Genomic DNA, 13609 nt, shown 5'->3' with positions numbered 1-13609 from the left:
GATGATACACCATTCAGAAAACAAAAATGAACAAAACTTTTATTTTTCATGAACAGACCATATTTTTTTTATAAGACAGTGTTGAACATGTCAACTATCATCTTGTTTTGTTTACAATAATTTTAGTTTAATACTGAAACAAATAAATCCATTTTACTTTTAAACCTAAACATGTTGTCGAAAATCCATACATTATTTTATCATAAAATGTTAGCAAAAAAAATTGGCAGTTGACAGTTCAGTCCATAAATGTCACAAGTAGTAAAAACATAGTAAACAGCACAGCAAAATAATTTCTTAAGAATATGTTTTCTTTTATTGGTTGGAGTTTGTTGGTCCAATAGTTATCACTTTATGGTTTCACTGTAATTTTATTATATTACATCTTCTACTATTATAACAGTTATAACTCTGCCTAAAAAGAAATACAATAAAAGATAAATTTTATAAACAGAACATATATATATAATGATACAAAATACCAACATGGCTGTGCTTTTATTTATAAAAAAAAAGTCTAGTAGTGTGCAGTAGAAATTTTAAAATTACTTAAATATATGATACAGAAACAAAGCTTTTATTGTTAGGACAATCGTTCTGGTGACAATGAATTACAAATGTTTCACTCAATTGCTAATATCAAATGTAGATATTTATGTAACATTTTTAAAGTGAAAGTTTAAAAAGGTTTAAAAATGTATTTAAATTGCACAAAAATTATGAAATAGTGTGTGGCAGTTTACAGATGATAGTTCTGGGAGTTATTAAACACTACACAGATATACATAAACATATCGGGAATGGGAAAGCCCATATTTATATTTAAGGGTTTTAAATCATTGACAAAATGTAAATCAGGACAAACTGACATTTGCTTGTACATTAAATTAGATACAATACTGCCTTAACTGCAGATGGCAAAACACATCTGATTTAGCAATCTGTGGAGATGTACCAACTGTGCCCTGGAGACAAAACAGAGACCCAATGGTACTTGTGCAATTCTCTGACCTCAGAATCCAGTGCCAAGTGTTGTGCCTGCCTACATGCTTATTCAAAGGTCCACTATAGTGTATCCTGGGTACTACATTGTATGTGATGTATACTTCCAGTTATAGTGCACAGTATAAAAATTCTTTAGTTTCATGTCTATATTTAGCATTTTCTCCACATATTCACGCAGATTCATATGTCCAGCAAGTGACAGTTAAAAACACACAATACTGACATGGTTGCTTAAATTTTTTAAGCATTTGCTCATATGGTTTATGTCCTTGTATTTTGTATAGACCCTGACCAGGTCTCTTGGGCTGGAGCACCCCTCCCCCTCTTCATTACCTCACATTAGTGGCCACCAGTGCATAGGAGGAATCCCTTCAGTTCTCCCATATAGAGGAGTTTATCTCTCAAGGTTGAGACACTATGTTCTTTCATTCTATTAACAGGTCATGACCCACTAATTTGGGGTACTTTGTGGCAGTAAGTGGGCTTAGCACTATATGACCATATAGTGTGACCAAACCCCCGTATTTTTGAATATGTTCAGGTGTTTTTAACTAGCCTTGCAGGATAAATGTCATTTTTGCATGTGTGCGCGCTATAATCTGTTTTGTACTGTCTTTGGTCTTTCAGCAGCACCATCTTAGATGTATAGCATTTTTTTGGGTGTGCCCCCCAAGTATGTCTTTGTATTTTGCTACCAGAGACACCTATATCGGGGGGAAGTTTTGGAATCCCCGACACCAATGCTAGAGGTTATTACTGAGGCCACAGACAACGAAGCAGGGAGTTACTATTACTGACACTAATAATAATGCTGGGGTTATGATTGTGGCCACAAATGCCAATGCTGGGTATTACTAAAATTGCCATATACACCAACAATGGGGCTCATTATAGTCCCAATTTCTCCTGTGTGCATTGTGGAGCACTGCAAAAATACAGTAGGTCCAAAATTAAGGTAAATTATGACCAGCTCATTTTAAATGGGCTGCCTAACATGATGCAAATCTCCTAAACATTGTGACCCTTTGGAAGTGTTGAGGCCCTCTACATTTTCAAGTTTACCACCACTGGCTAAAATCCGGTTAGCTGGCATTAGGTTTAGTTATTTTACCCATTCTACTTCTGTGCTGTCCCATTTCCTTTTCTATGTATTTAGTTCTCTGATCTTGCTTGCAAATCATATTTGGTACCAGTAACTTGTGTGTTGTCAAGATAACAAACATAGGAAGCTTTTATCTGTAAAGTAGTTGTTACGGAAGTAACCTCTACTAAATTCATGTACCAGAAACCCAGCCTTTGCCTCCTGTCTTTAGTCTCCAACCACTCCTGTAGCATGCTTGCTATCTTCGATCATCTCCTGTAGTAGAATTAGTCTGATGGTTTTCTGTAGTATCAATTACAAGGAACATTATGTGTAGCATTTTAGTAGCACCTGAGAACCCCTTTACCTAGAAAATTAATCACCTCTAATGTAGTACAAAATCCTACCTGAACAATCCATTTCGCTCATCTCCAATCCATTAAACTCTTGAACTACAAGAGAACAGCATGTATTTCTATGTGGGTAATTTTATTAGATGGCCTAAACGCATATAGCTCAGGTTTGGGAAATGTAACAGAACAGTAATAGGGAGCTTAATAGAGAGCCAATAAACTTAGAATACATCGTTTTATGGAAAAGCTTTAAATGGCATTGAAAGAAGTATTTTTAAAGCTGCTGTAGGTTAGCAGAATGTACAATATATTAATGTTGTGATACTGGGTTGAGGTATTTTCAAAGCACAATGGATATATCCAATGGGAAAGTCCACAAGGACCTTTCAGCCTGTTTAACCTCTCCTGGCTGGCCATACGCATATATGCAGCCTCTTGTTGAATGGGCTTTAACACTAAGAGGCAGCATATATGCAACTCTATGAAAAAACATTACTGTGCTGAGTGCGCACACCCAACACAGTAACTGGTGGGTACTGGAAAGCTCCCAATGCATACTTGCGATCAAGAGCTTTCTGATCGTGTGACCCCTATGACTACCAATCACATTGGTCACGTGGTCAGAATGCCCACCTCTTGGCATTTAGTACCTCCTAAAGGGCTGTAAGGCGCCAGGGGGAAGAGGTTAACTTCAAACATTTTGTGCTGCAACCAGCATATGAAATTATGGGACTTTGCATACATTGTTGCGAATATTATAAGCTTGATTTGATACGATTTCTAATGCCGCGTACACACGGTCGTTTTTTGTGATGGAAAAAAACCCGACATTTTTAAAAACATCATTTAAAATGACTGTGTGTGGGGAAAACGTTGTTTAATGTCTTCTGAAAAACGACAAAAAAATAATTCGAACATGCTTCAATTTTTTATGTCGTTTTTCAAAACGGAGTTTTTTGTGTCATAAAAAATTATCGTGTGTAGGCTAAAACGACGTGTTCAAACCTGCGCATGCTCAGAAGCAAGTTATGACGCGAGCTTGAATGTAACAGAGTGCTGCCGTACGTGCTGAATGTAACCGCGCTTTGCTAGAAAATTTTGAAAAAACGATGGTGTGTAGGCAACGCCGTTTTTTAAAATGAAGTTTGAAAAACGTTGTTTCTTTTTCATGAGAAAAAACGTTTTTTTACAAGACAAAAAAGACCGTGTGTACGCAGCATTAGATATTCACACACACTGGATGCCAGATATCCAATACCTGAGATACTGGCATATCTAGAGCAGCAGTTTATAATGGGGCACCACTTTCAGATGAAAAGTCAGTTTGGCTGGATATTTTTGTTTTTATGAAACAATACAAACAATAAGGTGCCTCAATTCACAGCCCATGCATGCTCCACTAACAAATGTGTACTGTCTAAATGTGTTAAGTCTTACTGGTTTACCAGTTAAAGGAAATGTGCTAAAATTATCATTTTGCGTTTACATGAAAAATTGCATTATAAAAAGTTGAATGAGTTACTAATTCCACACAAGTACAGTAAATTTGTAAACTAGAATTATCCACCTCACTCCAAAATAAATACAAAGAGTAACATAATAAGCATTTGGCAACATGATCAATGTTTACACAGTCTTTTCCAGGAGGATTATGCAAATTGTTTACCATTTCACTGTTGACTAAACTGGTCAAGAAAATTAAAACTTCCCTAATATTTAAAAAATGTTTTGTATTTTTTTAAGCACCCCTGCCCTCTTTCACAAGATTTAGGAATAATTATGTGAAAATTATTATCAGCAATGTCAATGTAAATACACTATACATCTACAAACTAAAGTGGAACTTTAGTCAGAAAATTAAGTCTTGCCTTGTCTATACTGTTTAAAATACAGTAAAGCATGCACCCTGCTCTGCACATGCTCAGTTGGGCCCAGATTCACAAAGGAGATACGACAGAGTATCTCAGATACTCCGTCGTATCTCTCAGAGTATCTATGCAACTGATTCATAGAATCAGTTACGCATAGATAGCCCTAAGATCCGACAGGTGTAATTGTTTTACACCGTCGGATCTTAGGATGCAGTACCGCGGCCACCGCTGGGGGGAGTTTGCGTCGTAAACCAGCGTCGGGTATGCAAATTAGGAGTTACGGCGATCCACAACGGTTTTTCGCGTTCGCTACGTCGCTGCTAGTCTAGTTTCCCGTCGCAAAGTTAGTCGTCGTTTTTGGTGCCCTAACTTTACACAGCACACGTATGTGCTGTATAAAGTATGGCCGTCGTTCCCGCGTCGAAATTTAAAAAATTGTCCTTCTTGCGTAAGACGTCCGGGAATACGGAAGTACGCTACACACGTCGCCATTCGAAAAAATGACGTCACTTTGCGCAAAGCACGGCGGAAAATTCAAAAGGGAGCATGCGCAGTAGGTCCGGCGCGGGAGCGCGCCTAATTTAAATGGCACACGCCCCTTTGAATTACGCGGGCTTACGCCGGAGGCCGCCGGTGTAGGTTTTCATTGCAAGTGCTTTGTGAATCAGGCACTTGCGATGAAAACTTGCGGCGGTGTAACGTATCTACGATCCGTTACGCCGCCGCACTTCTACGTGAATCTGGCCCTTGCTCTCTATTTTTAGGCACTGTCCTGAATTAGTAAAAGCCGATCTGCTGACAGCCTCAAGATTTTTCTTTCGGCTTCAGCAAAATGGCAGCCTCCAGGTAGAAGAAAACATAATAATACTGCAGGCAATTTACAGCACACGCTAATTTTGGCAGCATGATTATTATTCTGGGATCTATGTTCCTTGCCAACGTACATAATTTTTATCAAGTTCTTATGGGTAAAGTTCCACTTTAATGTAAAAGGCAAAGATGAACCAAACATTTGTAGTGTCCCTAAACATGCTTAGGCAGAAAAAAAAGTTGTGATAATACAGTCTCACATGAGCTAAAAGTATCTAAAAAACAAACGTGATAGTAGAAGAGTAAAAGTAGCAGGAAAAATAAAAAAATCTGTCAAAAAATATACAAGGGTTCAGTGCTTACGAATTGATTTTTGTCCCTAGTTGTAGCATTTACAAATAAAATGTTTTGGTCCTACAGCATGCAGGTTGTTCTCTTCAGTGTGCATGTGATGCTACAGCTGACAAGCGCTAAAAGAAACAGCAAGTAAGCGTAAATGAGGTCAGCCAAAACGTTTTATTTTTTAAGGTTAGAGTAATAAATGGTTTGAACCTCTGTAAGGCTTTTACTGTTGACCTACCTTCCTGTCCCAGTGCCTGCATTTTGGCTGGTGGAACACTTAAAATTATTTTACTAACAACAAGGAAACATTTTCATATTTCCCAGATCAGCATGCAACTTTGAAAAAAGAAAGTAATGCAAAATATAAATAAGTTAAATAGTTCACAGGGATCAATTTTTATTTTCTTTACTTTTATTAGCCTTAGATCCATCCCTGGTTGCAGTTTGAATTAGACATACGCTTTTAACTTTGCTGCCCAAATCTGCCTCACACAGCAGCCTCTGTCTGATGCTACAAAGGCCATTTCTTGTGGGAACACTGACAGAATTACGTCTGTTTGAGGAATAACATCAAAGCTATGTTATTGAGCACTCTGTTGGCTCTGTAGCAGCTTTCTAAGCCTCCAGTGTGAGTTGAGTGGCGGGGTGCAATGATGTGCTCATCTAACTCTACTAGTTAATCAGTATGCAGAAAAAGGGCTTATTTAGGGTGAGGGTTCAAGGTGCAACAGGATAAATCCTTAGATGAAAGTGCAAAGTCCCTTTAAATTGAATCTGTGTTGCATATTGTCTGCTAATTTTGGATTTACTATGGTGATTCTATTGGACTGATTTTGTATTTGATGTTTTTCATATCGCTATAAAGCATTAAAAAAAAAAAAAATTAACCTGTGTGTATATTATGCACGCTAAAGTATGTGCACGTTTCGAACAAGTAGTATAACCACTTTAAAAGAAGCCCTTAATTACCTTTATCTATTGCCAATGTGGAGAAATATAAAAAAAATATTTATTTTAAAGATTCATACTTACCTAGGTGGATGCAGCAATGGTCCGATGCTGCATCTGTCCCCCGATGCCTCTACACTGAGAACCGAGTGATTGAACACCACAGACTGATTGGTTCTCACAGCACCGTGATCAGAGAGCTGTAGATCATCGGTCACAGCTCTCTGCCCCCTCCTCACTCATCGGAGCACTGAGCTGTGGAGGGGGCAGCGGGCTCAGGCTCTCAGCGGCTCACTGAGAGGCTGAGCTGATTGTTGGTCCAGGCACCTGGTGGATCCAGACTCCATTGTCGTGATGACGCAGAGCCTGGACCGACTTCTGTGACTGTGTGGAAAAAGGTCACATGAGTGCAAAGCGAACTGCACTCTTGTTATCCATAGAAGTACAGTCAAACAAGCTTTGGCTGCACTTCTCCTTAATTTTCAAATGTCACAACAAAAGCATTGAAACCTTTATTGAGTAGCCCTCTTCGTTGTAATTTTTATGGACATTTGAGAATGAATAGCAGCTAGAGAGTTGAATTATGGCTTGGTTTAAAGCTCTTTTACTGCTTGTAAAAATGTAGAATATTCTGAGCATGTGTGTATTATAAAGGGTTGCATACAATTTTATAGAAGAGGTATGTAGATAGTTTCAAGCACTAAGTTTAGACAGGTAATCTCGCTTTTAAACATCTGTACTTAACTTAGGCAAAAGTATGATTTTTGCACTCAAAGAATTAGCTAAAATCCTTAGAACAGGGCAAAGCTAACTAAAGATTACATATCTAAATAACATCCTCTATGTAAGTGTGCAGAAGCAACTACTCAAACTGCCCATAAACAAAACTGCCATGTTGATCACAATAGCTGACCTGTTCTCAGCCTTTTAAAACACTAAAAACTGTATTTCACACATTATAACCTTCAGATCCTTTTTACATTTTTTTTCTCAGGGTTGCAAAAGAAACTGACATCAACCAAAACAATGAATAACATTGAGAATAAGCATATGATACTAGATTTTTAAGATGAATTTGGCCCAAGGTGAATCTATGTGGGCTTGTTCACACAATGTCCCTTAAGGTGAGTTTTTTCTACAATACCGCACTTGAATGTTACGAAAATGACACAAAGAAAATTGTTTTCTATAAACCCGGTTTACATCATACATGTGTGGCAGTGTGAAGAAAAATGCAGCTCAATAAACATGGTGTAAACAAGCCATAAATGTTTTCATCAGTATGCCTGCATTATATGATCTAAAAACGTGCAGTTCTTAACCACCTGCCGACCAGCCGCCGTCATTATACTGTGGCAGGTTGACAAGATCTCATGAGGACTTGGTGTACGTCAGTCCCTTTTAAGTTGTATAGCACACGTGCGCCTGCTGTATCGCGGGGGTGCCGATGCTCATGACTGACAGCCACGAACGATCACGAGAGGCAGAACAGGGACGTGCATGCAAACACACAAATCCCAGTTCTGTGAGGAGAGACAGATCGTGAGTTCCCAATAGCTAGGAGCCACAATCTGTCATTTCCTCTAGTCAGTCCCCTCCCCCCGCAGTTAAAACACACAGTTAGGGAACAGAATTAACCTCTTGATCACCCCCCTAGTGTTAACCCCTTCCCTGTCAGTGACATTTTTACAGTAATCAGTGCATTTTTAAAGGAATGATCGCTGTATAAATGCTAATGGTCTCAAAAATTTGTCAAAAGTGTCCGCCATAATGTCGCAGTCCCGATAAAAATCCCAGATCGCCACCATTACTAGTAAAAAAAAAAAAAATAATAATAAAAATGCTATAAATCTATCCCCTATTTTGTAGACGCTGTAACTTTTGCGCAAACCAATTAATATACGCTTATTTCAATTTTTAATACCAAAAATATGTAGAAGATTACACATCAGTCTAAACTGAGAACATTTTTTTTTTTTTTAAAACAATTGGGAATATTATAGCAAAAAGTACAAAATATTGTGTTTTTTTCAGATTTTTTGCTCTTTTTTGTTTATAGCACAAAAAACAAAGAAAAAAAATCGCAGAGATAATCAAATATCAGAAAAAGAAAGCGCTATTTGTGGGGAAAAAAAGGACGTCCATTATGTTCGGGTGCAGTGTCGCACGACTGCGCAATTGTCAGTGCCAGATCGCAAAAAAATGGCCCAGTCATTGAGCAGCCAATTCTTCCGGGGCTGAAGTGGTTAAAGAACATGAGATGCTATACCAAAGTTCTAATTCTTAGTTCAGATTATACATATGGACCCAATATATCTATTGCACAGGAAGAAATAAAGATCCAGCATAAATAAATTATATAAATGCCTAACACACAAACGAATATGTATCATTGAGCTTGCCTAGAAAATATAGCACTATTTGCTCTAAAGGAGTTCCTGTAATGATCCTAAAACCAAATACTTCAGCTGTTGAAATATAAATAACCAATGACATATGGGGTGGCAATGGATCCACTAAAAGATCAGATTTTGTCATTTGTTTCAAAAAGTCCTAATTGGTGGAAAATTTGGATTAGGTAGCTAGCTCTTAATCTTGAAATATTGAGGGGGAAAAAATGGATTTTGGGGATATGATGTAAAAGCAACAAAAGGGCTTCCAATATTTTCTTTACTGAATCCAATTGTCTGGTTAATGATATTTAGGAGTCACATCATCTTCTCCAGGGTTGTGTAAGTGGCAAGTGTTGCAGCTGGTAAAAGGTTTATGATGAACTGCTGGGACATTTGCAGAGGGCACATTGTTGTGAGAGGGTGAAACATTGGATGTAAATGTTTTCTCTTTACTTTTAGTTATTCATTATGTCAAAGTTAGACTGTCACCTCAATGACACACTGGGGTTTTATTTACTAAGACTGGAGCACTCAGAATCTGATGCATCGGTGCATGGTAACCAGAGTCTAACTTCAGCTTGTTCAATTAAGCGTTGACAAAAAACAAACAAACTGGAAGCCGATTGGTTTACATGCAGCGCTGCACCAAATCTGCACTCTCCAGTTTTAGTGAATCAATCCCGCTGTGTGCTTTTTTTTGTTCAATACAGTTTTACCTATCTGCTTAACTTTTTTTTTTTAAAGTCACCATCTGTCCACAGACAAAGAAACTTAGTAATATGCTTTAAAACAATCAGAAAAACACTTTTCAATTTACACCATAATGCACCATTAGGTACACATCAGGCAAGCTCATCCTAGGAAGTGACGCTCAATATCAGTTTACGAGTTTATCAGTCTCAGTGGACTGAAAATTTGGAGTCTTTTGCACCTTTCATATTTGATGCAGGTCTCCAAAGTTTTTTTTAATACACATGTCAGCAAGTCAGACACTGGGGTTGATTTACTAAAGGCAAATATACTGCGCACTTGCTCCAGAGCTTGGTAAATGAGATAAAGTTTCATTTTGCAAGGAATACCAAATCACATGCAAGGAAAATAAACAGCATTTTTGCTTGTATATGATCGATGACCGAAATCAGCAGAGCCTCCCCTCACATCTAAAGCACTTGCAGTGCACAGTATTTTTGCCTTTAATAAAGTAACCTCTCTGTGTGTCTCTTGCATGACCACAGCAAGATGTTAAATAGTACCAAATGCACTAGATTGCTTGCCCTTTTAATTTTTCATGATAACATTGCAGTGCAAAAGGCGGCAGTTTTAGGCAACACGAAAAGTTTTTTTTTTTTACAGACACCAGTCTCTCTTCACGTATGACCAGCTTAACTCAGCAATGTAAAACCTAGATCAAGTTCATTTCAGAAAGGGTTTTTGACAATGCTGCACAATATTAATGACAGGAAGAAGGTGTTGGATAACTGTAGAGGGGAGGGTCTGCATTTTATGAATTTTAGTAAAAAAGGCACATGCAGTTTGGCTAAACATGAGATTGATTGCAGTATTTGGTAAATGCAGTGTGGTTTATCAAATTGGGTAAACAGAACTACTATGTTTCAAAATAAGTCCATCAGTGGGCTGGATACTATGTTATTTTCTTTTTGATGGCAGCCAGCTCTTTTTGCATCTCAATGAACTTTGGCCTATTCTCTGGCTTGTACTCCCAGCATCGCTGCATTATTTTGAACACTTCCTCTGGACACTTCTGTGGAGTGGACATTCGATAACCTAAAAAAGTACATAGCAAAAACATTTTAAAGAATGAAATAAACAAGAAAAAACCTTTCCACAAAAATAAGATCACCAGTAGCCAGTGCATTTGGCATTCTGAAATCCAAGCTACCCCTGTACCAAAGATCAAGCCTAAACTGGTATGATTATGAAAAAAAAACAAAAGTAAATACAGCTACTTGAATACATTACTACATACATATACCCTGTAGCCCATACAACCTTTTTTGACAACTAGACTATAGCAGACCAGGACTTCTTACTGAGGTGCTTCTCTGCAAGCATCTGTAACTGTAGCTCCCCAGGTCTTACAAACTCCTAGGTCATTTCCCTTCTCCTGCTGTTTTTTTCTTTGCCATTCACAGGACTTCAACGATTCTTAAGCTTTACTATAGACAAAACTGAAGTGACGTGGTATTACAAAAAATAGTCCTCAAAGCATAAACAAATAGTAAAGTTCATATAAAAACAAAGATAATCAACTGTCTGAACCTCCACCTTGGTGTTTTTGCCAAGAAGACTATATACAATTTCCAATATCAAGGCCACCCTAGCTCTCTGGCCCTTGCTGCTTTCCAGTGGTCCTGACCAACTCTGTACTCTACTCCTTTCTGCAGTCTGAGTTAGCCCATTATTTCCCTTCTAAGGCTGCATTCACACCTCCGCGACAAGATACACCGCGTACGCGGCGTATTTTGCCGCGAGTGTGTAACTTTTTTTTTTTTTTCACAAAGCCTTCCCATTGCTTTGTATGGCCGAACGCCAATGCCGCCTGAAAAAAAGGGTCCGGGACTTTTTTTTCAGGCGACAGGCGTACGGCGTCTATGAGATGTGAACCATCTCCATAGACAGCAATGGGAATTCTCCCCTCTAGCGGCACAAGCGTCCGGCGTTTTGTCGCCTAGATGTGAATGGGCTCTAAAGCATTTTTTTAAAGCTCAGGTATCAAGATCCACACAGTGTGTAATTAACTTCTGAGTTTTCTTTACTAAAACATACTTCTGTGTATAACAAAAGCGATTCTGAATTTTTAATTACAGGTCCCACATTGTGATATACATTTCCACAGGAACACTTCTGTTTATTCTGCAATGACAGTAAATAACTCTTCTTTCTCTCTTTAACTCCACAGAGGGGACAAACTTAACGCCGCCCTAGGCCAACAAGGTTGGCAAAACGCAGATCACAAATACATGACTCCGTCTCATCCACAGACATTTTCAGGAGAGACTGAGGACGTGACTGTCCACCCTTTCTAGGTCTGGAAGTACTGCCGAACACCACCCATGATGCGCTCTCTCAACTAGGGAAATCAATCAATCATTGATTGGGCAGAGTACACAGGGAACTTCTTCAGAGGAGATTAATGACAGTCCCTAAAGTGACACTAAACAGCAGCCTTATTCTCACAAAAATAATCAATACACATCCACTATTTAATGGCCATGTTTTTATTAAATAGCTATTTATTGTTTTTCTGCCTCCTTGAAAAGTCCTCCATGAGCCCAGAACAGCCCCTACAATGGGGAAATTAATTATTTGATCCCCTGCAGATTTTGTAAGTTTGCCGACTTACAAAGAATATAAGGGTCTATAATTTGTATCATAGGTGTGTTTTAAATAATAGAGACAGAATATTAACCAAAAATCTAGAAAAAACACAATACAAATGTTATAAATTGTGTTGCAAGTTAGTGAGTAAAATAAGGACATGGTACCTGGTGGAGAAACTCTTGCTGGCAAGCACGGAGGCAAGACGTTTTTTGTAGCTGGTTACCAGGCTTGCACACATCTCCATTATTCTTTCCAGATCTTCTCTAAATCCTTAAGGTTTCTTGGCTGTTGCTTGGCAACTGGAAGTTTCAGCTCCCGCTCTAAATTTCCTATAGGATTAAGGTCCGGAGACTGGCGAGGCAACTTTATGACCTTAGTGTGATTCTTCTTGAGCCACTGTTGCCTTGGCGGTTTGTTTTGGGTCATTGTCATGCTGGAAGATCCACACTCTGTTTTCAGTATTCTGGCTGAGGGAAGAAGGTTCTCATTCAATATTTTATAATACATGGCCCCATCCATTGGCCCCTCAATGTGGCAAAGTCAGCTTGTAGCTTTAGCAGAGAAACAGCCCCAAAACATAAGGTTTCCACCTCTCTGTTTGATTGTAGAAATGGTGTTCTTGGGGTCATAGTCAACATTTTTCTTCCTCCCAGCACGACGAGTTAATGGCAAAGGGCTCAATTTTGGTCTCATCTGACCACAGCACTTTCTCCCAATCCTTCTCTGAATCATTAAATGTTCATTGGCAAACTTCAGATGGACCTGTACATGTGCCTTCTTGAGGAGGGGGACCCTGCGGGTGCTGCAGGATTTCAATCCATGGCGGCTTATTGTGTTACCAATGGTTTGTTCAGGGATTATGGTCCTAACTGCCTTGAGATCATTCACAAGCTCCTCCCATATAGTTATGGGCTGATCCCTTACTTTTCTTTTCTCATGATCATCTTTACCCGATGTGGCAAAATCTTGCATTTCACGCTAGACCGAGGGCGATTGATGGTTATTTTATATTTCTTACATTTGCAAATAATTACTCCAACAGTTTCTCCTTCTCACCAAGCTTCTTGCTGATGGTCTTCAGCCTTGTGCAGGTCTACAATCTTGTCCCTGGCATCCTTTCTCTTTGGTTTTGCCCATGATGTTGAGGTTTGAATGGAAGAAAAATATTCTGTGGATAGGTGTCTTTTACACATAACTAGTTGTCATTAGAAGCACCTTCTTAAATTAACAGGACTTATCTGTATACCACATGAGCACAAACTGTAGTCAGCCCTTTAGGTGCCAGAATTATTGTTGGTTGGTAGGGGGGAAAAACACACTTATTTTACTCACTGAACTGCAAATCAATTAATAACATTTGTATCATGTGTTTTTTCTCACTGTATCCTTTTCTCTAGCACTTCCATTTATTTGGAACAGGCAGTGCATGTTGGTTACGGATCATGCACTGTCATAGTCCTAGCC

At 38.6% G+C, this 13609-nt stretch overlaps 1 protein-coding gene across 4 annotated transcripts in view; it reads right to left on the bottom strand.

Annotated features, from left to right (window-relative positions):
• Positions 1-290: 290 nt before the first annotated feature.
• Positions 291-13609, bottom strand: part of FER (FER tyrosine kinase) — a 353477-nt gene continuing 340158 nt past the window's right edge. For 3 of the 4 annotated variants that reach the window (XM_040343168.1, XM_040343185.1, XM_040343176.1), the window contains one exon: positions 10141-10588. In XM_040343168.1, the coding sequence (XP_040199102.1) occupies positions 10446-10588 (143 nt within the window). In that variant the 3' untranslated portion in view covers positions 10141-10445. Of the gene's footprint in view, positions 416-10140; positions 10589-13609 lie in introns of those variants that run through there. The other variant, XM_040343195.1, reaches the window with a different exon arrangement.

Source organism: Rana temporaria, chromosome 1 (genome assembly GCF_905171775.1).
Source record: "Rana temporaria chromosome 1, aRanTem1.1, whole genome shotgun sequence".
Taxonomy (NCBI): domain Eukaryota; kingdom Metazoa; phylum Chordata; class Amphibia; order Anura; family Ranidae; genus Rana; species Rana temporaria.
Note: the sequence above shows the minus strand (reverse complement) of the source record. Positions and strands in the feature narration are given on the sequence as shown.